At 45.4% G+C, this 27,950-nt stretch overlaps 1 protein-coding gene across 1 annotated transcript in view; it reads right to left on the minus strand.

Moving 5' to 3' along the window:
* Positions 1 to 11,231: 11,231 nt before the first annotated feature.
* LOC147607894 (protein PSK SIMULATOR 1-like) overlaps positions 11,232 to 27,950 on the minus strand; it is a 219,970-nt gene continuing 203,251 nt past the window's right edge. Inside the window, exons 9-12 of the mRNA XM_086790057.1 lie at positions 14,144 to 14,260; positions 13,878 to 13,954; positions 12,601 to 12,645; positions 11,232 to 12,519 (exon numbers count right to left, since the gene is read on the minus strand). Coding sequence (XP_086646183.1) covers positions 11,991 to 12,519; positions 12,601 to 12,645; positions 13,878 to 13,954; positions 14,144 to 14,260 — 768 coding nt within the window. The 3' untranslated portion in view covers positions 11,232 to 11,990. The remainder of the gene's footprint in view (positions 12,520 to 12,600; positions 12,646 to 13,877; positions 13,955 to 14,143; positions 14,261 to 27,950) is intronic.

A 27,950-nucleotide genomic window follows, 5' to 3' on the forward strand; every position in this document is an offset into this window, starting at 1 on the left:
TAGATGTAGATGTATGAATGTGGATGTGGATATATGTATGTAGATGTGAATGTACGCATATAGATGTGGATGTATGGATGCGAATGTGGATGTGGATGTGGATGTATGGATGTGAATGTGGATGTGGATGTGGATGTGAATGTGCATGTAGATGTGGATGTATGGATGAGGATGCATGAATGTGCATGTAGATATGGATGTGAAAATAGATGCATGGATGTAGATGTGGATGTATGGATGTGAATGTGGATGTGGATGTGGATATATGTATGGATGTGAATATATGATATGTGAGTGAAGGAATCTGAAGTGATGAGATGGAAAATGATGTGATGAGATGAGTACACATATAAATGGAATGTGGATTAAGTAATGTGGATTGATGAGGGATAATGTGGAAAAATGAGAGTTAATATAGAAACTGTATTTGTAAACTGTTTGTAAATGCTGTTTGTAAATGGCTGTTTTATGTCAAGAATGCTGGGGAAGCATTTTGACCGTCTTGTGATTAAGGTCGTGGAGACCTGATAAAGTTGCAAATGCTGACGGAGAGTCAATGGAGGACGTCTCGCGTAGCAAGGTCGGCCGAGGTCTTGACCAGCCTCGATTCGATTAAAATGGTGAGCTTCCGGTACGGTGGATGAGGGACCAAGGAAGCGGCCTATGAGTGAAGCGCTAGGTCACCTGCGAAGGATCCTAGAGGGTGCTGACCATACGGTGCTCGGGCTCTGGGTCGCCTAGGATACCCACGCGTGCGTCGAGGAAGATATTGGAACAAGGAGTAAGAGTTGTTTTGTGAAATCGGGCATGGATCTGGTTGATTGACCTTGCTGGTCTTCAATGGATGAGTCCATGGCTCTTTATACGGATCTGTTGGTTGATCTTGCTGATCTTCAACGAGAGTCCATCTTGATTTTTATAAGTGATGATTTGCCGAGTATTATGGGCTAAGAACTATTGAAAAGACCCCTGAGTGGACAGGTGGTGAGTGTTCTGGTTGCCAATGATGCCATAGATACTCTGATGAAGGAATGATGGGAAATTAAGAATCAACCGGATAATTTGGAAGATTGTGATCAGTGATACTATGGTTCATTAAAGGATTGTTTTAAAACTGGTTGAATCTGTGAAAAAGGCAATTTCATATTGGGTGTGTAAGTGGTGTGACTAGTTTTATTTTTGCATGAACATCTGGCTAGGGGACCTAGGAACTCTTTTCCTTGGTACCCGGGACAAAACCTAACCAAATTCCTAATTGGATCCCATCACTACAGTGGTTGGGTGGTTGGCTAACCCATGGGACTGGATGGGGTTAGGCTGGACTAATGGATCCGTAAATCGAGACTCAATTCTGCTTTTAGGATAGATAAAGTGAATCCCGGATAGTAATTGTTCTATGGATAGGAATCAACGGCTGTGCCTCTTTGATGGGGAAAAAAGCGTTGATCCCAATGATCCAAGTGCAAGTTTCTTCCTTGATCTGACCGAGTATCTTTATAGGTACAATCGGATCAGCTTGATCAGTAATGGTCTTGACTACGTTAGAGTAAAAAGTTATCCTTGTGGAATCACCCGTGCTTTCCGGGTAAGGGAAGTTTTTTCCGAGTCCGGTTTTGGAAAAACCGACGGATTAGTCTCTTGTTCGGATATCCGTGCTTGAGGCCCCGAATGTGGGACCCCTGTCCCGCGCGAGAAGTGCTACTTTCGCTGCTAGTACCCCGAATCTGTTGCTCGGTGGGAACAGGGATCTCACAAGATCGGTGGCGAGGTTGTCCTGTGTTGGCACATAGGCCAAGCTGATTTCTCCTGCTGAGAGTCTCTCCCTGACATAGTGATAATGCACCTCAATGTGCTTTGTGCGAGCATGAAAAACTAGGTTTTTCGCAACTGCCAATGCGCTTTGACTGTCAATGTAGATAGTGGTGGCAGACTCCTATCCAACACCCAAGTCAACCATAAGCCGTCTGAGCCACACACACTCAACCGTAGCTGTGAAAGCTGCCCTCCTGTACTCAGCTTCACAACTAGAAGTGGCCACAGTAAGGTTGCTTCTTGCTCAACCAAGATATGCATGAGCTACCGAGCATGAAATAAAAACCACTTGTGGACACTCTTGTGTCATAGCAACCAGTCCAATCTGAGTCCGAAAGTCAATGTACAAAGATAAGTAAGCCCTAGAATGATAGGCGTATATACAAGCCGGGGGAAAAAACCTCCTAAAGAGGGAAAAAGTGCCCCGGCGGTCCTAAGTGTGTTCACACACATCACTGCCTATATATATGGCAACACATATAAAGTTTTTTACAAGTACTTCATAAAACTTTATAGTACTATACAAGTTCTTTACAAGTACAATGAAGATTATAAAGTACTTTAAATAACTAAAAAGTTATTTACAAGCACTATAAATAACTTTAAAGTATTTATTAGTACTTTACAATACTATGTATAAGGAATATGTAAAGTACTTTAGAGTATTTTTCAGTACTATGTATATAATATTGTGAAGTACTTTGTAGTACTTATATTGATATAACATCAAATTACTCATGAAAAACCATTGACACCAAGAAATTACACACACGAGAGTATAACAACTTCTTATATTGATAATAGCAAACTACAATAAATTACATTATAAGTGTTAACATGATCAAGGTAACATATGTACATAAGGTATAAGGAGGGTTACATAAATTTCTCTTTACCTCCTTCTTCATAAGGGACAATAATTCCTCTATTCTTCATAAGGGACAATAATTCCTCTATTGAGCAGAGACGTGTATAAACTCTTCTTGAACCCGTAGGGATGGCCTATCCTACACACTAAAGGGGTCCACTAACATGCGCATTCTTCATAAGGGACAATAATTCCTCTATTGAGCAGAGACGTGTATAAACTCTTCTTGAACCCGTAGGGATGGCCTATCCTACACACTAAAGGGGTCCACTAACATGCGCATTCCACGCGATCAAGTCATAACAACCACTTATACAACTAGGGCCCAAGCTCTTTCATCATAGACTATGCTTCAGACTGATCATTGGTACTATCACAAATTTGAAATTTGCAAACCAAGAAAGTTTCTTGCCCCATCCAACCAAACACCAAGCCTATAGCTCTTGGAAAGCATTTTCTCAAGTTATGTTCTACATTGCAAAGCATTTTAGTGCTCCACATAAACACATTGGCGTACGTACTCACTCTACAGCTAAAAATAACTCTGCATTATTCCACACATAGTGCTCACATAATGCTTCACCATACCTTCTTTGCTAATATCTATATTATGAAATCTCAAATCTGGAGCATTATCCCTCATCACACAGGGTTAAACGTCATCATAACACATTGCTCATGTCAATGATAAGGGCTAGTTTTTCCTTCCAATCATCCTCTCTAAACTTTAAAGGCATCATGTACTTTGGTAGCACCCTCTCAATCTCTATCTCTTCACTTTTTGGGGCTTGGACTTATGTTTTTTTGTGTACCTTAGCCCTGTAAAAATGTACCATATTAGAAAACACACATGCTTACTAATGTACATTTATTACAAAAAGAACTATACTTTTATTACAAAAAGAGAAAGCACAACATGATACACAAAGATATATATATTTTTAATTCCAATAGTAGCGATGAAAAAAGTGGAAAGTTCATTTCCCGACACAAGTAGCTAGAGCTACATTGGAGGGCCTAGTGCAATTCCACATCTTTTTACATGCTCTTAGCTTAGGAGGGTGTGCTATAGGTGGTTTGGGTGTAGTAATTATGGGGTCTCTAGTCAAGCCATCTCCCTTCTCAGCATGACCAGAACTCCTTGGTCTGCAGGTCACCTCCTTGCTCCATTTCATCCGTGTGTGCTACTTTTTCTTTCTTATGTTGCTCACCTACATAAAAACAAAAGATCATTAAACTCTATCTTACACATATATTTACAATTTTTCTAGAAAACATAACATGACATACCAGCTTCACTATCATTTTTTTTCCTTCGCCTATTCTCTTCTTTGATAGCTTAGTTGCCATTTGCTGAAGGGTCTCATTTTTTGCATCAAGTGAGGCAATGATGTTAGAATGCAATTTCAAAGAAACCTCCACACCGGCTGCTGCTACATCATCTAGATCTACACCCTACTCTAGATGTGTAGGCACCTCCTCCTCAGCAGCCTTTTGTGTCTTCTCTACCGTCTTCTTGATAGTACTCTCAAATACCTTCTCTACCTCTGTAGAAGTACAATCAGTAGCACCTTGCACATAATGTGCACTCTCTTTTGGTATATCAAAGCTAGACGTCCCTACAACCTTGTCCCCACTGGATTTCAAGCCATCCTCATCTAAATCAAGTATGAAATGTTTCTTGATAGCACTTGCATTATGCCCTACATTCAAAAGTAGGAAATAGATGTGCTTTTCATAAAGGTATATATATGGAGTGTAGAGTGTAGTACAAAGAAGCATACTTTACTAAACACGGATGTGGGCTGAGTAGACACCCATTTCCTTGTAAGCTCTAGGATTCTCTATAACTGTGTATGGTCTTCACACACTACAAGGAAATGATGGTTTACAAGCGTTCATATTGGTGCCTAAAGAAGGCATGGTAAATGGCATGAATACCAATATGCACACTTAAATACCCCCCAATACATTTGCACCAATACTAGTGCCAATATCTATAGTTTCATTGCGATACAAGCACATATATCAGCATCCTGTGCAGGAAGGTTTTTTGGGTAAAATGGTGCAGCCAACCTGCTCTGCTGCTACTACAAATTGCAGCACTACAGCATTCTTCCTATTGGTAGGATTACTTGTCCAACTGTACTCTGAATTGAGAGAAAACTTGCATTTTATATTAATTCAAAAAGATGATTACATTTTCCTCAAGATTACATATGCTAGTGTTAATCCTCCAAAGACATGGACAACAACACTTTGTATGTGCTAGACCATCATATGTACAAGTCAAAATGGAAACCTAAAATAGGTGTAACAAAGTAATATCATTTACATGAAAGTGTTGATCCAAATCATGGATAACACAAGCTAAAAAATCATGTGTACAACCTAGATATAGACAAGTTGGCTATAGCACTACACTACTCGCCAGGTGAGGGATGAGGCATATCCTATATCAATGCATACATAAGAAGAAATTAGTATTCAATGCAAACATGCCAATACAAATGAGTAGATGGATGCGAGCAGTAGTAGAATACTTACCGCATTCGTTGCTGCTCCACAATTGACAGCCATACCCTCAGACTCCAATTACCCAAGCAGTACCTGTGTGCCAAAATTGGAGCCATATCTCTACTCCTACACGGATATGGAGGACGCCCTACCATGCTCTCCTACATCAACCAACCAACACAAGGTTTAGGGCATGCAACCAATACACATCATAGACAATGAATGAAAGATATTTGTAAAAAAACCTACAAAGTGCTCGCGGAAGGACTCGCAGCCTCCACTACCAAGGTGTGACAAGCCTACACTCTCCATTTGAGCCCGTGTGGCTACTGCTAGTTGTACTTATCAAGCATGTCTCTATACTTGGCCTGGATCATCTTCCACTCCCCCTCATCGATCCAAGAAGGCTTTGGCTTCCCCCTACTAAGTCTACGCATAAGCAAGCAACGGCTAGGGGTGTGTGCCAGTGTAAGTGAGGGAGTGGGGATCAGTGTGGTTGTAGTGGTGGATGGATTGGAGAGCCTAGCCTCCCCAAAGTACTATTATGCCATGGATCTCTACTCGTCGGGGGTAGCCTGTGAGATGAACTGATAGAACTGCTTTGGGCTAATAACCTGTGGTGTAGGTATGATAGAGGTGTATTGCGGCATGTCCAAGGGGGGCTGTAACCTCCTGGGGTATTGGCCATAATCCTACATGCATATGTAAAGTAAGAGTTTGTTAGAATGTGTATATCATGCAAGCTTCACATATGCTTGCTTTATATAGCCAAGTCCAGGCCCTTGCTTTGCATAAGGCCTAGTCTTGGCTATGCCTTTTCATGGCCATGCATGGATATAGCCAAGACTAAGCCGCTCTATGCATGCATGCTTCTTGCATTAAGCTCTATGTATAGAGCTAGATGCATAGAGCTTAATATATGCATTAAGCTCTATGCATCTAGCTTTATGTAAGAAGAATGCATCATGAGCTTAATGCAAGAAGCATGCATGGATAGAGCTCTATGCATAGAGCTTAATGCATGCATAAAACTCTGCATAAAGCTTAATGAATACAAGAAGCATGCTTGATGCATAGAGCTTAATTCATGCATTAAGATCTATGCATATAAGTTAATGCAAGAAGCATAAGCTCTATGCATATAAGTTAATGCAAGAAGCATACATAGAGCTTAATGCAAGAAGCATGTGTGCATTAAGCTCTATGTGTCTAGGTTAATACATTAAGCATACATAGAGCTTAATGCAAGAAGCATGCATGCATTAAGCTCTATCATGCATCTAGCTTAATGCAAGAAGCATGCATAGAGCTTAATGCAAGAAGCATGCATGTAATAAGCTCTATGCATAGAAAACTTGCATAGAGGTAAACCTAAGCTAAACCTAAACCCATCTCACAAGGGTGCAATAAAGGAAAAACTTACATACAAAATTAAAAGAAAAAGAGAGCTTACCCACCATGCTTGTACTTTTCAAACTACCATCATATCTGTATTTTTCTTTCTAAACCCACTTAGTGTCAATTATCATACGCCTTGGATGATGATCTACAAGTGCAATTTTTCAAGATGGAGTCATATTCTACTTGCATGTGGCTTCCTTCTACCATCCACATCAGATCCCCTTGTGCTTCAACAAGGGTGATCAACTCCTGAGTCTCTTGAGTACCTTTTTCATAAGATAAAATTTTACAAAATTCTCCCAAGCCCTATTTTTCTCCTTTAACCTTCTGGATTTGTGAACATCTTGAGGCGCATCCTCGATGGCCAAATATTCTACTCCATCCAAGTACCTTTTAGGGTATGTCTTACATTTTGATGGCACATCATGCTTTTGTTATTTATCTTTAAAATCCATGTTCATAAGAAATGAGGCGAGATGCCCTCCATCAAAATGCAAGGAAGCCTGTGTTACATGTGGAGGCTGTGTTTCTTTGGTGATTTCCTTTTTGCATGATGAAGCAGAAGGAAGCTCTTTCTCCATCCGATGTGGTTGTCATCTTCTTTGCTTGAAGGTCATACAAACAATAGCCCTTTGGCTCCATGCTGTTGTAGCCTAGCTGTTGTAGCCTAAGAAGATGTATTTTTTAATTTTGAAATTAAGTTTGATTCTCTGAGCATCTGGAACATGCACATAACATTCACACCTAAAAACTTTCAAGCATGGAGCTAAAGATTTCTTGCTTGAGTAGGCTTGTAAATGGAGGCATCCCTTTGATAGCCTTTGTTGCACTCTAATTAATAATGTACACACCCGTGTGAGCTATCTAATCGTAAAAACATTTAGGTGGATTCTTGCCATTAAGCATACGCCTTGCCATCTCAACAATAGGATGATTTTTTTCACTCCTGCAGTACCATTTTGATGTGGAGTGTGAGTGGTGGTGAGTTGCCGCATTATGCCTCTTTCTTTGTAAAACCCAAGAATTTATCAAACATCAATTCTCCTCCTTGGTCTATTGTAAACTGCATTAATTTTTTTCGTGTCAGTTTCAACTAATGGAAGCCTTTCCTTAAACTTTCCAAAAGCCTAAGAATTTTCCTTAAGAATATACAACCAAATATTCATACTGTAATCATTTATCAATGTGAAAAAATAGAAAGAACCTTAGAGTGCAATCATTCTCATCTTTCCACATAGCATGATGTCGGAGGTAAAGAGGAGTCCTAAAACTAGTCTCGTGGAAAGGGTCCTAGTGCTACTTACCCACTATCATACAAGCTTCACATATGTCTAGACTAAAAAATTGGTGGCAAATGCTCAACTAGTTTACCTTTAAAGAGTCTGCATATACTAAGATGCCCATATATCTCATGCCAAATCATGAAAGAATGCACAGATGTGTTTGGGTAGAGTTACACAGATCTCAAAGATATTGATCCTTCCTTCTACAAGCATTAGATGAATCTCAAGCAAGATCCAACAAGGGTACTGAGAATAAATCCATACTATGCCAAACAAGTAAAGGAGGAATTGACAAGTTGGGATTCATTTATCCAGTGGAAAATGTAAGTTGGCTATCACCCATAGTAATAGTACCAAATAAAAATGGCAAACTCAAAGTGTGTATAGATTATAGAAATATCAATGCCACCACCACTATTTTCGACCCCTTTTTCTCTACCTAATCACAGCTTTGATGCTTGATGAAGTAGATAGACATGAAATGTACGCCTGTTGATGGATTCAGTGAATACAATTATATCTACATGGCCCACAGGACATAAAATAGCCTTTGTAACAGAATGGGGAGCTTTCCTCTCCAATGTAATGACCGTGGGCTTAAAAAATGTCCCTGCAACCTTTTAATGGAACCTTTCAACAAATGGTACAAGAAATATTCTCTACAAATATCTCAGAGCATTCATGAAGGTATTTGTGGATGATTTTAGTGTGTACAAAAAAAGAATATAACACCTACTCTAGAAAAGTACAAGCAAGCACGACTAAGTCTAAACAACCAAGCCAAATGTGCTTTAGTTATCACAAGTAGATTATTACTCGGACACAGTCTCGAATGAAGGCTTGGGTGGATCCAAAGAAAGGTGACAGCAATCAAAATTTGAAGTGACCAATTAACTTTAAGTAATTATGAAGACTCTTATAGGATAAATCAAGTAGATTCTTGAGATTTCCAATCCATATAGTGTCCATACTACTGTATGGACTCATCAAGAAGAATGCATTGTTTGTATGGTCTCCAACCTGTAGGAAAGCTTTTCAAAACTTAAAAAAGATGCTAACCCCAACACCAATTTTTATTCCACCAAATTTAACTAAGATTTTCGATGTGTTTGTGAATGCATCCGATGTGGTGGCCACAAAAGTGTGCGAATGCAAGAAGCAGAAGGGAGGATGGTGTCCAACCTATCTACTTTGCTAGCACACGTTGCCCAAAGCAAAGAGAAAATAATCAACAAAAAGAAGCTTTTGGTTAACTTCAATTAGGTTTACTTTTTCAAAGATGTTGGGGTTTAGACTCCTGGATATTTGGTAGCAGATGAGGAAAGTTTTGTTGGCAACAACCAACCGAAGAGGTGGCCCTGACTAAAGCAAATCTATAGTGTATCATTGCTTACAAGGAGTGATGGTGAAGAACCCAAAATCAAGATGAATTTCCTACAACATAGGCGATTGTGCGCTCTCAAAGACATCATAGACACTTCGTTGCATTTGGGGCGACATTGTCCATACTTGGATAGCCACTTGGGCCAGAGTACAATTTCCTGGGGATCTCCTATCGACAGAGGAAGAGTTTGAAATAATTACATTTTTCTTTGAGATTTCTTTTGTCTAATCTTGGTGTTGTTAGACATCTTTTATGGCTTTACCATGATTTGCATAGTGTGTTTGTAGTTTAAGTCATAACTTAGTTTGTCTTTCTTCACACTTTTGCTGAAGTGTTTTTTTTTTGCAAGGAAATTTGAGCACAAATTATTGTGTATCTATAGTTCTTTTCTCCTTTTTTGGCAAGGTTTTCCATGGTTCTAGGTACATGAATAAGTGTGGCAAAGAGTTTGGATACAATTGGGTATAGCATGATAAGTTACACAACACATCTAGGAATGTTTCTAGGATACAAGATTGAGTGTGTGTAGCTTGGTTATGATTGTTAACAACATGGCACATGCTCAATACAAAGTTTGGTTGTAGGTACATGGATACGTTTGATGAAGACCTTGGATATCTTTGATACAATTGGGTGCAGCATGATAGGCTACATAACATATCTAGGAACACATCTAGAATGCAAGACTGAGTGTATGTGTAGTTTGGTTATAATTGTTAACATGAATGTAACTTGGCACATGCCCAACACAGTGTGCCAAGCACACATGACCGTTGCTTGGGTGAAGGCAATTACGACATTGTAGGATTCAATCAATTTCATGGGCTGGACATGGAATCACATGCCCAACACAAAGTGCTAGGCACACATGACCGTTGCTTGGTTTTTGTGAAACCAATTACTACACTGTAGGATTCAATCAATTTCGTGGGCTGGTCATGGAAAAAGATCTTGATTCTCAACCTTCACTTGTAACCAAATTTGGTGTTGTGTAAATTTAAGAGGGTATATTAGATTGGAAAAAGAGTGTAGAGAATTGCATGTGTGTATGATTAAGTGTAATGTTGGACAAAGTGTCTGGTCATCTTGAATTTTGTGTTTACATTATGTTATGATCCTAGTTTGAGATGCATGTTTGGTATATTGGAGTAGGAATGGAGCGAATATGCAATCATCAAAATGACCGAGTGCAATGCAGTGATCAAATTTATTGAGGAAAACATAATGCAATGATCAAAATGGTTTTGACTGCAATGCAACGCATCGCAATAGAGCTTCTAGTTTTTGTAATGCAATGCCCTGAACCCAATTTGAAAGGTCACAAATCTCCTACTGCATGAGTTCTTAAAGACTGCATTTGGCAATTGGAGATGCCATGCCATACAACTTTTGGCATTCAATTGACTCCTTATGCTTTACTTCTAGATTGATATATGGCTTTGCTCAAAATTAGATGGCAAAAGTAATGATAATTCCATTTCATCTTAGTCAATATTCATAGCTATGTGGGCTAAAGAAACTTTCTAAGTGATGCAAGAGTATAAATTTGTTACACCTTTTCACGAGTCCTCCAAATAAATGAAAGCAATTGAACCAAGTAATGTGACAAAGTTTAGTAAGCTAGGCCTTCAAAGGCAGACTCATCACAAACAAGCCTTTGACCTCCATCGATGCTAGGGTTGGATTATCAAGCTCAAAGATTGGTCTTAATGTGATAAGCAATGCCCTTTGGTGGGATTGGTAGCATCTCAAGAATTGAATTGGTTAAAGAAATGCCAACATGTTTTTATACAGACACTTGTTCTTGAACATTGAGTAACTCTGATTGGTACCTGGGTGAATGACTAAAGGCATTCATGGCACAGGTTGCCATCAAGGCCTAGAAGGTAAGACTCAACCAAAAGAAAGTGACGATGCACTATATAAAAAAAACAAGGCTATTGTGGCCAATGTAGTACGCAGGATAAAAAACATGAAGACTACGTTGCAAATTAAATGAGCAACTACCAACTCACCTATGCTTGCAGATACAAACAAAGTTTCCTCTTATACCAATGCTCCAAACAAAGTTTCCTCTTATGCCAATGCTCACAACTTTATTAGGAGCTATGTGTGGGCAGATGTCACCCACCAAAGACTGGATATGCACCTCGAGAAGAGCACAACCCCACTGCCCTGCCTCACAAAACTATACCATCATTTGATGTTAAGTCCCAATGTTGCTATTGCTACTCAAGCATGTCATTTATACAACGGCATAACTGGCCTCGAATCGTGTGGTTGTGCACAAGAACATAAGTTTTAGACAGCCAAATACTTCAGATACATGATGAGCACTTCATTGGTAAAACAGTCCCAAGGGTATGACCATATAATACCATGCCTCCAGCATCCCATATGCACTGCATTATACCATGCCTCCCAAGCGTATGACCACCTGATACCATGCCTCCAGCATCCGTATGGATTGAAATCCCCTTTGAAGAAAAATAGAGACACTCTTTTTACAATGTAGAACATGCACAGGCAATTTTTGTGAGCTCCCCACAAATGCCTTGAGAGCATGCTGATGAAACAGACACCTTCCCAGAGAACACTACCATGTGCCACCTATATGAAGGACATCTTGGAAAACCTCTGCCCATTTGCTCATTCTAGATGCAGAGATGACTTGAAAGCTGTCATCGCGTGGATATGAAGAAGGCTCAAATGAATAGTAGTGGCCCTAAATATCATCAACGCGGTCAATAATATCGAGGGATTTAACCCTGTCAATTGCAAAATCTATAACCGGTACTAAGTGCACATGATTGACAACAGATGATGATGAGTCGCCCTCCATGGATCTGCTTGAAGAATGGCTACCGCTTTTTGTCAAGCTATGTGAAGAATCCCCGTTGTTCGAAACTCTCTCAAACTCTTGACTTGTCCTCATTTCAGGCCTGAACTCCCCATCATTCACGTTATGATGCTGCACACCCTCACCTTCACAAGATGGTACATACAGCATGTCAGGCTGTACAGTTTTTTCGGTTGCACCACACTGCTGGTCTTTGGGTTGAACTTTTTGTGGCATTGAAGGGTGAAGTGGTGATCTAAACTCTGATACATTCTCTCGTGCTAGACAGACCAGGTAATGAAGTAGCACAAGGAGTTCCAAAAGGTAGTCTTCCGTGACTCTCCGGTCTGCATGATGCAGTGTCTGAATGAGCAAAGTAGATGTCTGTCCAGAGAGCCCCACATCCACAGAGGACCTGCAGTTTCATCATGATAAATCTACATATTCAAATGTTGAGAGGGGTTTTTAGAGACAAGATGGGTCCATAAAAACATACCCTGTATTTGCCCATTCCCCAACCCAGCCAAAACCATGATGTGCCCTGTGCAGCTCAACAAAAACAACACATCAATAAGATAAACAAGTTCCCCACTGCAATAGGTCTTGTAATTTACCACTTCCTATTTAGAATAATTTGAATCTATACTTTATGGGATTTTCTATTTATAAATTAAAGATTTTACAAATAGAAAGTCTAACATTAATGAAGTCCCAAAATACAAAGGTAGATAATTATTATTATTTTTTATAGGAAGTCCTATAAAGTAAGAAAGTTTTAAATTAAAATTCCTACATAACATAAATAAATGAAGTCAGTCCCACTATATATAGCTACAAAGTATTACACAGAAGTGTAAGAAAACAATAATGAAAGCAAGGTCTCACAATACAAAGCACTAAATTGCAGAAAGAAGTGGAGAGTAAACAATATTATTGCTTGAAAACTCGGATTACAAATTGATGGCTGTCCAGAACCTGTATGCAGAATCGATGGCGATCTAGACTGACTCTGGATGTAGATGTCTTGCTTCAACAGCGCTTGAACACAATGAACTTGATGATGAACAAAGGCTGCCAAACTAGTCTATATACAATGCCCAAGGTTGGCGCCAAGTCGGCCAACCCACCTGGCCCAAAATGACTAACCGACCATATTATCTTACGCAAACTATATTAGACTGCAACAAAGTCCCATAGAAACTTAGTGCAGCTCCCACGGCCATCTAAGACTGTCTAGACCCTCAAACAAACCCCGCAACGCGAGAACAATGTCCTCGGTTTGCTATCCAACGCTCACAAATGCCGTCACATAGCCCACACAAGCACGCATCCTACTTAGTACAGTGCCAAGTCTACATTAGTCATCTCCTAACCATCTAGCCATATTTGGCTACCATCCAATATCTAAACTCGGAACTATCGGGTGCCCGGGTGCTCACCAACAATGGCTACTCATCATATAGGGGGCCTTACAAAATAGAGCGCATCCGTCACCGGCGACAGTAACAACAGGAGGGTGGAGCATTGAGCAAATTCTCTTCAACAAGAAGTTATAAAATAGAGCACATCCATCACCCACAACAGTAACAACACATAGGCGGGGCCAATGCTTTTCAACAAAGAAGTCCCATAAATATAAATTTATGGTAATACCAATAGGAAGTCCATAAAATGTAAATTTGAAATGGTTAAAAATAGGAGTCCAATTTATTTTTCTTAACAATTTAAAATAAGTGGCTTTATAAAACTCGTCAGCAATAGAATTGAGCTTACTTGGTGGTGTTGGTCGCAATAGGCACAAGCCAAGCTAGCATCCTCTCTATTTCTTCTTTAATATGTGAGACACTAAGCTGGACACACAAAACAATAACGACATCCTTGCTTTTTTAATATGTGAGATAGTATGGGGGTCTGAACTCATGAGTGGGGGGGGGGAGGGGGGGTGCGGAGTCATATGCTAAGCACACAGGCAAGCGCTCCCCAACCGCCAAACAAACCTTTTCATATCACCATTATATTGGATATCCTGAAATATCTACCTCATGCTTCATTCTGAAAAGGGGTAGCTTATGCCGCAAAGCCCCCTTGATTCTTGGTGGCAAACTCTGATACAGGTTATCTCTCGTATCCACTGGAACAGAACCTGGTCGTGACACCTGTCATTACAAACATGATACCTTTTTTTACTAAACTCAAAACACCTTTGCAGATCATAAAAAAACACCACCACAAATCAAATGTTCAAAGTATTCCAACACAAAGAGCTAGGCCAGTGCCCATAAAGGTCTTTTATTTTAATGATTCATTAAGTGCAAAAGCCAAAAATATATATGCTTTTCATGTGCCTTACACGTAAAGACCTAGGTCAGTGCCCATATGGTTGTCAGAATACGCAGCGGAGATGATGGCCAAATCTGGGAACACGAGAGCAAACACAGTGCAGAAAAACAGCACAAGAGAGGGAGAAATGAAATGAAATGATATATTAACGTCTTCAAAAGGCCAAAATGACCTATGAGACCAAAAAGGTTACAACAATTGGTGGATCTGATACAATGTCTGTGTAAGGAAAGCTAAAAACAACTAAACAACTAACTGAAACTGAAACAACTATGAGGAAAAACATGTGGGAGGAAAACTCCAGCAACAAAGGTAAGTATCATACACATCACTATCCAAAGATGTCTCTCATCGGTCGATGGCGGATATCCTCAATGTCCTCCATGGTGAGTACTCTGACTGGACGTCTCCCATGCCGTGCTAGTATGGTCCTGATCCTCTGTTGTAGTCTCCGCCGGTGTCGAGATGGGCCTCTCATCTTGGGGCGCCTGGACCGCCCCAGCTCTATAGCCCGATCAATTAGTGTACCTGCGGTGCGGCTGTACTCTGGGGCTAGCTGCAATGCCTGCAGACCTGACTGCTCAATCTCTGGTTGAAAGAAGTCTGTAATCTGCCTCTGTAGGTGTCTCTCCCTCTCTGATCCCCTCCCTCTCAGGAGACCCTCTCTATGTCTACGTAGCTCTAGCAAGTACAATCCGAGGCATCTCTGATCCTGGTATCTCATGACTCTAGAAAGTGGTCCAAAGCCCTCTCTGAACAGGCAGTGAAAACGGCCTCGTATCTCATAATATACTGGACAGTGACATATGTAATGTAACTCTGTCTCTGGCTCCATCTGGCACAGCTGACAAATCCTGGCCTCAGCTGGTACTCCTCTGAATCTGCCAGTCTCAATCTCTAGCTGGTGTGAGGATGTGCGCATCTGACCAATAGCACACCGTACCGCATGAGAAAGATAAGTATCCATGTAGCTGGGTCTAATCACAAACCCATCCTCCGTGAGCTGGAGAGAGAGAGAGGCGTGTAACTCTGCTCTATATATACACAAGAAGATCCTGAACCTCCCTGTATCTGCCAGAAAACTCACAGAGAATACAATACAAGAATGGCAAGAGGCTGTAGGGCCATTTTATATGGCCCCAAGCATGCAATCGGCCTGCATCAGGGACAGCCAACATGACACCAAAAGAGCCCACGACCTGCACACAGCAGTCGGCCTTCATGAAAAAGGTCCACGACCGGTCCAGACTAGTCGGCCAGCTCCAGAATGTGAACACAAGCATACTGATGCAGTCGGCCAGTAACTGGGTCCTCCTGCCATCACAAGGCAGCCTCCCAAGCCAAGAAAAAATAGGGAAAAATGGGGGAAAAATACGGAGAGTGGGGAAAAATGAGAAAACACCTAATACGAGCTAGCACACCCACAACAGAGACCCTGGTGTATATGTATAGACACGAGATGACTTCTAACACCCCCTCTCAGCTCCTAGCTGTGAAACCAACCACAGGGAGCTGGGGTGCCGCCTACGCAAATCCTGAGATAGCGACTTCGTGAAGAGGTCCACCGTACTGTCCTCCGTCGAACAGAACTCTAGCAAGATGTTATCAGCAACGAACTGTTCACGAACAAAGTGCCTCTGGATGACTGTGGGTTCCTCCAGTGGAAGCGCAATCCTGCCATGCAACCTCTGCAATCTTACCACCTCACAAGCAGCATCACAAGCAGCCCGGTACTCTGCCTCTGTCAACGACAAGGCAAAAGATGACTGCCTCTTACTGCTCCATAAAACTGCTCCTGGGCCTGAAGTAGATCTCCTCGTGTCTGGATCTCCTTCCCAATCTAAGTCACTCCAACCGTGGCGTCGGACTCCATCCATCAATCCCCCTCCTATGTAAAAGAATCCAAGATCCTTCGCATGCTGCAGAAACCACAAGATACGCAATCTTGTCTCCCAAAGAGTCATCTGCAAACATGAGCTCAACAGCCTCATCAAGAAGCTCCCGTCCAATCTGGTATCCATCAACCAAATCAATGGACCATACTGCTTCTGAGTCAAAGAGGCATCACACTGCTCACAAGGATCAACACCTGTTACGGTGGAAAGCCAAGTCCTGGAAACCTGTTGAAGACCACGAAAAAGGCCTTTTGAAACCTGTCAACCACCCCCTTTGAATCCGGAGCCACAAAGCCTAGAGAATCCACCTTCTTCTGCAAGTAATCAACTGCCACTTGCTTGGCTTTCCGAGAGGTCCCCATGGAAAGAACATCCTCATCTACATGAGTTTCTTTGTCCCAAATACCACGAGACATCAGAGCATAAGTTACCTCTTCAGTTTTCTCTGACTGACGAACACAAGAACCACCAACATCTGTACTAGAAAGTTCCTGCCAACTGCTACCATCAACTGGCAAGCTATCCACCATTTGGACCTGGAAAGCCTGCACCTGCAGCGTATCCACACTTAAGTGGCCATTACCAGACTGCCACTCATCACAAAACTAAGGACCTAGGAGAGAGAGTGCTAAAAGCTTGTAAACTCCATTCTCCACTCCGCCTTTCCAAACTACCTGGCTTGTTGTCTTGTCTCGGAGAGCAACAAAATGCTCATCAAACTCCACCCGTACGCCAATCTTGCAAACCTGATGCACTGGTAGCAGATGAAAACCAAGTGACGGAACATACAACACCTGGGAGGAATGCTTCCCCCCTCTGCCATCGAGAACTATCTCCAACCTGCCCTCACTGTGAGCTGGGATAGTGGATGTATCCCAGTAAGAATGTGACCAGAATACTTGCAGAGATCCTGTAAGGCCGAACGGGAAGGAGTCATGTGCCTGGAAGCACCACTATCTAGAATCTACTCCCGAGTATCCGTTGTGGAGAGTCCTCCAACCTCCTCCCTGCCTGAAGAAAATGAAACATCGGTGTCCATCACCAAGTGCACAAAAGCTGGAGTCTTCATGATTGCTACTGAGAAATCTTCACCCTTCTCGGTCTTCCACTTGGGACACTGTCTCCAATAGTGGCCTTTCTCGTCACAATCATTACAAGTCCTCTCTGCCTTTAGTTTCTCGCGGTCAGCGTCAGACTTCTCCGATGAAGCCTTCCCTTTGCCCGTGTTACGGTCTTTCGACCGTTGGCCAGTTAAGGCCTCCGAACCTCCGCCCTGTGGAGGGTTCGTGAATCGTTCCTCCTGGTCCAAGACCATGGGCACAAGCTCCTCCCACGTGATGGTGCTGAGCCTGCCACCCACTGGTAATCAAAGATGAGTAAAATGCTGAGTATTGAGAGGAAAAATGTGACAACAACGTTATGGCCATGTCCTCTGACGATATCTCCTTCCCATCCTGGAGAACTAGGTGGTGCTTCTTCAAAGAGTGGTAACCCTCGGCTGAAAAGGTGGTGCTCCGGGAGGTGGCATTTGGTAGACAACAAGTGACGGTGGAGGAGCAAACAGGCGTCGAAAAATGTCAGTTGAAAGCGGCTCTGGGTGGCGGAAAACGCCGACGGAAGCGGCTGAGCCGCCGGCGGAAGCGGTTCAGCCGGCAAAGGCGGTGCTCGACGGAATCAGCTCTACAAAGGCGGCGGCGACGGCTGAGCTGCAGGCGGGGCAAAGGATAAGGGTGCAGAAGACGATTATAAAGATGATGTAGAGGGGAGGAGAATATGATGACAAGGTTCTTGCTCTCCCCAAGGTGGTTTTCCACGAGTTCTTCTTCTATGCCTCTCCAAGAGGGTACAAGCTTCTTATATACATGATAGGGGTGCTTGCTTTTGCCAAGCTTTGCTTTGTTTTATTTTCTTGCTTTTTCTTTATGAAATATCATTAATAATAGCCAAAGTTCTTGATTTGTGCTTTTACAACTTCAGGGCCTTGCTTTTTGGCCCTGGAGCTACTTTTTGAAAAAGAGGCTTTTAGCTTTTTGATCCAATTCGATGTCCTCTTTCCAATGGTGCCCTCAGCTTTTGGTCAACATAGTTTGACTTCTTGCTTTTTGACCAAGAATGGTGCTTTGCCCAATGCCAGATTTAAGAACCTTGTTCCCATGTATCCATCAACCTGTCCATGTGTCTGGGTATGAGTTCCATCATGTGAAAAGAGCTTGGAGGACCAAATAGTTACAAAAGTAAGTATGCATTTATTTTATCTAGCACATGTGATAGGCCATGAAGACGTACCATCCAAGAACAAAGACATTGGTCAAAGATAAGGCATAGAAATGTTGCCAGATGGGCAGATGACACCATAGAAATGGGTAAAGACCAGATGCACAAGCTCACCAAATAGAGCTAGTATTGGAAACATATAGATGTACTTGATGTACATGGAATATATGGATATACTTGGAACATATCGAACACTTGTACTCCGTAGTTGAGGACAACTGCAATATAAGGAGGAGGGAATGTAACTATTTGGCCCTCCTAGCTCTATTTCACATGATGGAACCCTTGCCCGGACACCAGACAAGTGGAAGAAGATATGGGGACAGGGGCCATAAGGTTTATTCAAGAAAAAGCATTGGCCAAAAAGCAAGAAAAACCAAAAAGTCAAACTGGGTTGACCACGAGCCAGGAGCACCACTGGCAAGAGGAGACTGAGCCGGACCAAAAAGCTAAAAGCTGCTTTTTCAAAAAGCAACTCCAGGGCCAAAAAGCAAGGCCTTGAAGTTAGAAAAAAAAAGTTAAAGAGCTTTGACAAAAGTTGAGTAATATTTTATTATTAAAAAGAAAAAAGGAAAAGCCAAGAGTAAAAAGACCAAAAGCAAAGTAAATGAAGAAAGCAAAGCAAAAGCATTGCTTTTGGCAGAAAGCAAGGCCCTCTTCAAGTATAAAAAGGCTTGAACCTCTCTTGTAGCACCATGAGCAAGATCATTGAAGGATCTTGAAGATCATCTACTTCATCATCATCATCAAGATCGTGGGAGAGTGCGAGAAGATCATCGTTGTTGAAAGGTATGCAAAGTTCTCCACCATCATCAAGGAGAATTCATCTTTGTGGAAGATTAAGAGCTCATCATCGTAGCACGCCGTGCTACTGAATTGCACTGCCGTACTGCTGGTTGCTACTTCCCCAGAATGCTGCCAGCCATGCGCCGTATCACCATCCTTGCCTCTTGCCGCCATCAAAAGCTTGGCTGTGCCACCCAGCCCGTCAGTACTATTGTTGCCGTCTTTGTGCCACCTTGCCATAGTGTCCACCCTCGCCATTTGCAGCCACCTGTGCATCTGTGCAGCCAGCCCTGTCACCTGACCTGCCACTGTCGGATCTGCTGCTGCCTGACCTCATATCATTGGATCTGCTGCTGCCTCCGTCGGACCTGTTGCTGCCTCAATCGGACCTGCTGCCATCTACACCAGCCAGAGCCACCACTTGTGTCACAACTCAGCATCGCCTCCTGCTGGCAAGGCTCGGGCAGGAGCTATACTAGCTATTTCTTGGAAGGGACTGTAAGGAGGCCTGGAGGATCTTCCAGGATCATCGCCTTCCAACTCCGATTACTTCACGCAGCACCTGGCACACCTATGCCACCTCTGTCTACCATGTCCCCGAGCAGCCACCTCTCCCCCATCCACCCGAACCTCGTCCCCCACACTCTTCCTTCTTTCACCTCAGCATGGTGAGAGATGCTATTGACAGGATGCAGACTGGGAAAGCACAAGATCATGATGGACTCCTCACCAAGCATTTCTCCCATGCTAGAGACACGCTAGCCCCTTTACTAGTTCACATGTTTAACAGGGCTTTATGTGAAGGCTTCCCCATCAGCTGGTTATCGAATACTATTGTACCTATCTTGAAAGCATGTGACCCCATGGACCCCAACAACTATAGGACTATCATGATTGGTCACACCTTGGCCAAGATTTATGGTTCGATTTTGGAGCATGAGCTTAGTAGATGGTCCGAGGAGCAGAGACTCAGAGCACCGGGGCAGGCAGGCTTCAGGAGAGGGCACTCCACACTTGATCATATCTTTACACTACGGGGGATCATTGAGGAGGGGAGAGCTCATGGGCAATGGATATACTGCTGCTTTGTGGATTTCCGCAAAGCTTTTGACTCTGTCCCACGGGCCAGGCTGATCAAGAGACTACAGGATATGGGAATGCCAGCAGAGATGCTCTGGGGGATCATTACACTCTATGAGTCAATCACATGCAGAGTAGGGGTTCCAGGAGGTGACTCAGAGATCATACACAGCACTATTGGGGTGAAGCAGGGCTCCCCCTTGTCTCCAACTCTATTTGGTCTATACATTGACGAGATCTCGGATTACATAGACAGACACGGAGGACCACGAGCACATTTGGCAGGAGTCTTGATACCGATCCTCTTGTATGCAGATGATATTGTTCTTATTTCTGATTCACCAGAAGGGCTGCAGAGGCATTTGGATGCATTACGGGCCTTTTGCGCGAGGACCGGGACCTTTTACTGTGAACCTTGGAAAGACCAAGGTCATGATCTTTAACACCACCTCACAGTGGATAACTAGATCTGCAGTACAGTTTACATACAGTGGAGAGCCTGTGGAGTATGTTACCTCATATGTATACCTTGGGATCACTTTTGCTAGACCTCAGTTCTCCATGCGGAAGGCGGCCGACGCTAGATTGACAAGGGGATATGCAGCCCTTGGCTCGCTAGAGAGGCAATGCTCACAGATACATTTTCAAGAGCCGAGGATGAAGCTTTGGCTATTTGATACTCTAGTTACACCTGCACTACTCTATGGTGCCCCCATCTGGGGTCCTAGCTTTATACCACAGGAGGAGACAGAGGAGAGAGCCGGCCGAGACAGATACAGAGGAGGTATATGATGGGTGTAAGCCGATGGAGAGGCCCCTAGTGGCGATGATCTCACGCATGATTAGGAGTAAACAATCAGTGCCACATGAGATTGTGCGGGAAGAGATGGGCGCTGCACCGATAGTCACAGATGCTCTATTCTAGACAGTGACATACTGGCATAGGCTATGGGAGCTTCCACTTGATAGATACCCCCAGCTAGCCCTGGAGTCCTCGAGACAGTTGACACTTGAGGGAGATACAGAGTGCTGGTATGCACAAGTAGGCACTTGGTTTGGCATGCACGGTATGCAAATGGAGGCACTCCCCCCCTTCCAGCACAGCATAGAGGCCCCCTCATTTGCTCTCAGCCGCACAGAGCGGAACAAGGTTATCAGGAAGGACATTGTCAGACTGGATACTGAGAGGACGTGAAGTTCACCTAGTCATCCACTGGGGACAAAGATGGCCTTCTACAGAGATCACCTCCTATGCCTGACAGAGAATGGGTTCATCATACGTCCACGCTACATGGACATACACCTATCCTTTGGGGTGAGATGTGCAATCGGCCAGATCCGCACCTCGTCCCACCAGCTGAGAGTGGAGGCTGCCAGATATAGGCCTAGGGCAGCTGCACCAGAGGACAGGATATGCTAGCTCTGTCACACAGAGCCCGAGACACAGGACCATTACATATGCCGATGCCCCGTGTACTATGAGATTCGGGAGAGGTTCCACTGCCTTTTCCGAGCTGGGTTCGAACCACTTTCAAGAATCATGGATTTCCCGGATCAGAGATGCCTGGGACTTTTTCTTCTAGAGCTCCGTAGACACAAGGAGTCCTTAGTGAGATTCACATCAACTTTAGAAGCCCGAGGGGATGTCACCAATTGGCCGACCATTTGGTCCATCTCCAGATTTGTGTCTCGTTCACTTGAGGCCAGGCCGGTGTCTCATGTGAAGCGGCCAGTATTTTTACATAACATGGACGGGAGCCACACCGGTGCCACCCGTGCGTAGCAGGATGGTGTCGTATGGACGGGAGCTAGACTGGTGCCACCCATGTGTTAGCAGGATGGTGTCGTATGGATGGGAGCTAGACTGGTGCCACCCGTGTATGACCTGGACTGTGTTCTATCCATGGGATTGTCACGCCATGGAAGAGCTAGTATTTGTGCCGTGTCTTGCCTATGGGATTGTCACTCCATAGGGAGGCTCGTGCCTGGATCTGTGTCTTACCTATGGGACTGTCACTCCATTGGAAGATCGGGATTTATGTTTTCTGTCGTGCCATCATTGTGCCCAACAAAAATGTTTAGTACTTGTTCCATGAACGGGAGATATGTCCATGATACTGTTTGCACATGCATTCATGTTTTGCATGTTTGGAACTGTTTTCGCATCACTTGTATTCTTGTGTTTGCTTGTTTGTCGTGCCACTTACTGAGCGGGGACGCTTGCCTGTGAGTCGTGAAGTTTGCTCTGTCTTCTGACGAGTTTTATTGCGTGTGAACAGGTGGTAAGTGTATTGCATTTGGATCTAATCGCGCTCGCTGAAGCTCTCGCCTCCCCCCTGCTCGCGCCTTCGTCCCGCCTGCTCGCGTCGTCGTCCCCTCCCCCCCTTTCGTGCCCGCCCCCCTTTCGCGCCCGCCTGCCTCCCCTTTCGCACCCGTCTACCCCCCGCCCCCTTCCGCACCCGTCTGCCCCCCTTTTGCCCCCGTCCGAATTCCGCCGACGCGGGCGCCCGCACCTCCCATCTCGTTGAAGCCCCAACCGAAGGCGCCAGGAAGCGTTCCTCGTTCCGAATGGCCAGCGCGCCCCCCCCCCTCTCGCGCCCTTCCGCCCTGCTCCCTCCCCGCTCCGCGCTTCCCCTCGCCTCCCCCCCCCCCCCCCCCCCCCCCCCTCTGTCATCCGCCCCTCCCCCCCTTGCTTTCGGTCTTTCCCTCCCCGCTCCGCGCTTCCCCCCGTCCCGCTTCGCCCTCGACTCAGCTTCAGACTCTGATGGAGGCCCCTCCCGCCCCACCTCAGAGGGACTCTTTCGCAGCCCCCTCGCCCGCCCCTAAGGATACCCCCATCAGGCTTTCTCTTTCGCCAGAAGAGGAAGCGAGCCTTGCCGCAGAGGTGGAACGCCTCCAGGGCCCAGGCACATTCCACCATCTGTCGTATAGTTAGCACCCGCCCCAACAGAGGGGAGATCCGGGATCTTCTCCAGGCCCGCCTTCTTGCAAATGTGTGCAAGATCTTGGACGTTCAGTTACTTGGGCCGCGGCCATTACCAGATTGAGTTTGAGACAGCCCAGAGCGTGGCCCAGATCCTAGCCATGAGTTTATTTCAGGTCCTAGCCATGACTTTATTTCTTAGCATTCTTTTTAACCTTTGTTTTTTATAAGGTTGCAGTTTCACACTCATTAATGAGTGGGCACCCTTCCCAATATTTCATGGTACTTTTAGAAGGGTGGCCACCCATTTTGGGCACCCACGTTTGAGTCATGGTGGGAAAGAGAGCCCCTCATGTGTGTGGGGGTGGGTGCATGGCCACCTACCCACCCCCCACCTTGGAACTTTTGGAACTGGCCGCCTTCATGCAAGCAAGGTGGGCCGGCCAGCTGTTGGACGTGTGCCCTCTCCAACGCTTACATATAGGCGACCGCTTCATCCAGCTATGCGCATTCGACTGTGCAGGCGACCGTTTCATTCGGCTATCCACAAACGGCAATACAGGCGACCTCTTCATCCTGCCCTGCAGCAGTCGGCTGTCTTCTTGCCCTGCAGGTGACCGTGTGCAGGACCTCACTCCTCTCTGGCCAGCAGGCAGCTGCGCCCAGACGCCACCCTTTCCACCTTGCAGGCGGCTGCGCACAAACCTCGCTCCTCTCTGGCCAGCAGGCGGCTGCGCCTAAATGCCACTCTTTCCACCTTGCAGACAGCTGCACACAGACCTCGCTCCTCTCTGGCCAGCAGGCGGCTGCGCCCAGACGCCACTCTTTCCACCCAACAGGCGGCTGCACACAGACCTCGCTCCTCTCTGGCCAGCAGGCGACTGGGCCCAGACACCACCCTCTCCACCTAGCAGGCCGCTGCGCACAGGACTCCCCTCTCTTGCCAGCAGGCGGCTGTGCCGCCCAGGTGTCCTTCTCTAGCCCCTATGCACCTGCACTTAGGCGCCTCTGATATTTGTTCTTCCACTAGCGAGCTACAGGCGACTCGCTCACCTGCGGCGGGTTGGCCCCAACAGCACTAATAGAGACTTCTCCTTTCATACGTGGGTGCCTACTACTTCTGAAGGCCATATCCATTATTTTGCAAGGTAAGTGGATTGAGATTTAAGCAAAGGTCTTTGATGTAAATCTTATAAGGGATAATCTCTGCTGCTAACACCCGTTCGGTGCCGGGTAGTCCAAGCTTTTGGAGAACCACGGTCCATGGGTGCCGAGATAGGGAGAGCCAGGCGTTAGTACGACAGCGCCGGTTTGTGCGTGGTCCTGGAACACTAGTGGGGCGCTCTCTGCAGATTCCAATGAAGGCACAGGACCGTAGAGATTAGACTTCTTCAAGTGGATCGCTCGCCTTCGAACATCTACTTCAAGTCTCTTGTTTGGTAATTGTTTTCATCTCAGTTGTACATGGACATCATCTGGTTCATTGAACCCATGGAGCATTGTATCTCTTAAATACTCCCAATAATATATCATATATTGAGGGGGGGGGGTCGGCCCGTTCCGGCCCCAGTGCTGGTGTCCATTGATCAACATTTTATTTCATTTTAGTTGTTATTGAGTGGTTCATTTATATTGTGAAATATAAGTTGTGCTATTACGCGTGTGGGTGTCCAACGGAGTCTATTCCCACTTGACGGGATCGGTTTCATTGGTATCAGAGCACGGTTATTTCCCTCTTCTTAGTGGGGAAACAAACCTGTGTATTGCACACCCCACTTCTAGCACACTTAACACAATGGACAGCCAAGGCAACCCTTTAGAAGTGCCTAATTCGAGGGACCCATCAAGTGCCTCGCATGGTTCTGATGCTTTACAGGGAAGGCACAAGCCCCTTGAGAGGGTGAATGATAGTGATTTGAGGGGACAACTGTCTCGTGGAAAGACAGTTATGCAAGAAGAAGAGCCTGATGCAATGAGGGCTGAATTGGAGCATATGAGAAAGCTTTTGCAGGCACAAGAGCAAGAGCTGAAATTTTTGCATGAAGATCCCATGTGCAAAGTGCCATTGAAGCAAGGAAAGCCGATGCAATGGTAGACATGACTTTTGAGTCCATGGCACGAGAAGTGGGCAAGAAGCAAAGGGAGTTGGCACTTTCCTACCTCCTCCGCAAAGGTGACATCAAAGAGGGGGAAGATGGAGAGCTGAAATTCAGAAATACACCTCGCTTGAAGCATGGAGATCCCGCATCTCAAAGGTTGAGGTCATTTATGCAAAGGGAAGAGGTGACAGCCACCTCTCATCATGCATCTTTTTCACAAGGCACAAAGGGTGACAGGTATATGTATACTAGTGCTCATAGAGGGCATGATGGTCACATGTATTCAAGGCATGTATCCCATGGAGGGGGTGACAGGTCTGCCACTAGAAGAGCCTTGCCTCTACTGAGTTGTCTCATTGAGAGACATTGCCTTATGTAGGAAGGTCACATGCATCTGATTCTCAGGTTCGGGGAGCACATGCCACCGTGCTTCATGAAACCTCCATGATGGCCCATGGAGCCCATGTAGATAGGGCTACCCCGTTGGATAAGGGAAAAAGAAAAACAGAGGACCATGAGCCTCATGCCAGAAAGCTTAAGGAATTTAAAGCAAGTGACAAGTTCGTTAAGTTTGATGTTTTTCATGGAGAGCATGATGCTTCCAAAGTGTTAGCATTTGTGGCACAGTTTGACATTGCTTTTAGTGATGAGAACTTCACTGAGAAGTCTAAAAAACGCCATGCTAGCATGTTCTTGAAGGGGACCGCTGCTCATTGGTGGATCACTGAAAAGATCACCAAAGACCCCATTTGCACTTGGAAAGAGTTTAAGGACAGATTTTATGCCCAGTTCTTGCCACCTAATGCGGAGCAAACTCTCACCCAAAAGTGGGATAGACTTGAGCAAAAAGAGAATGAAAGTGTGCAACAGTATGTCAATAAATTTTGGAAAGTGTTGCTTGAGGTAACTCCTTTTATGCAAATCACTGAGAATGAAAGAAAGAGGAAGTTTCACTCTGGATTTAAACCAACTTAACGTTCGGACATTGAATTGCACCTGAAACACACTTTGCAACAGCTTATAGCCTCTGCTCTTGCTACGGAGCAATTGGTGCTCAAAATTAACCAAGATCAAGGGGGTTCAAAGGGCAAAGATAAGGCTGTCCCAAATTTGCAACAAAAAGGTGGACAACCACCTAAAAAGAGCTTCCGGGAGACGTGCTCGCTGAAGCTCCCGCCTCCCCTCTCCCTGCTCGCGTTGCTGCACAGCGCCTGTCGCCCCCCCCTGCCTGCTCGCCCCCCTGTCTTCCCCTCGCTCCTTGCCCCCCCCCGCCTTCCCTGCATTGCCCGCTGCCTGTCTTTTAGCCCTCCCCCCGCCTGCTTCCGCTGCTGCGCCCCCCCCTTTTTTCGCCTGCTGCCGCCGCCGCCTTGCTCTGCTCGCCTTCCTCTCCTCGCGCCTCCCCCCTTGTCTTCGCGCCCCCCTCCCCTCTGCAGCGCCTCACCCCCCCCCTCCGCCAGCTCGCTTCCTCCCATCCCTCTTGCGCGCAGCCCCCGCCCTCCCCCCCCCTCTCTTTTTTGGGTTTTTCTTTTTTTTTCTCCTTCGCCTGCTCCCACCCCCCCCTCCTTCCTTTTTCTTGCCTCCGCCCCCCCCTTGGGGTTTTGTTTTCCTTTTTCCCTCCGTATCCCGCCTCTCTGTGTGCAACTCGGTCCCAGCAGGATCCCGCCTTCGCCTCGCCTTCGCCGTAGCTTCAGACTCTGATGGAGGCTCCTCCTGCCCCACCTCAGAGGGACTCATCCGCAGCCCCCTCGCCCGCCCCTGAGGTCACCCCCATCAGGCTTTCTCTTTTGCCAGAAGAGGAAGCGAGCCTCACCGTAGAGGTGGAACGCCTCCAGGCTCATTCCACCATCTGCCGTATAGTCGGCACTCGCCTCAGCAGAGGGGAGATCAGGGATCTTCTTCAGGCCCGCCTTTTTGCAGATGTGGGCAAGATCCTGGATGTACAGCTTCTGGGCCGGGGACATTATCAGATCGAGTTCGAGGCCGCCCAGAGCGTTGCCAAGGTCCTTGCCATGAGTCCCCTTGACATCAGGGGTGCTCGGGCTTTCTTCAGATCTTGGCAGCATGGATTTGACCCAGCAGCGGCGGAGCAGGGAGAGCGCCTCTTCCATGTTACAGTTTGCTTCCCTGGTCTCCGCCGGGAGTATCTTCCGCTCCTCTCCAGGCTCGGAGCATTGGTGGGCTCGGTACTAGAGATGGGCCCCTCAGCAGCTTCAGTGGTGGCCAGAGTAGCTGGGCTACCTTCAGTCAGAGTGTTGGTGTCTGACATCTCCTCCCTTCCTAAGGTCATTCAGCTACCTAGGATAGGGGGGGGTGGATAGATCAGAGAGTGGAGTTCTCGGGGCTCCCGAACCAGTGCTTCATTTGCAGGCAGGTCGGTCATCTCGCCAAGGCCTGCCCTCGCAGGAGACCCCGACCCTCACCACAGCAGCAGCAGGCTACTGATGGCCCA

The sequence above is a fragment of the Cibotium barometz genome, chromosome 54 (assembly GCF_041138505.1).
Source record: "Cibotium barometz isolate CiBa-2024 chromosome 54, ASM4113850v1, whole genome shotgun sequence".
Classification (NCBI taxonomy): Eukaryota; Viridiplantae; Streptophyta; class Polypodiopsida; order Cyatheales; family Cibotiaceae; genus Cibotium; species Cibotium barometz.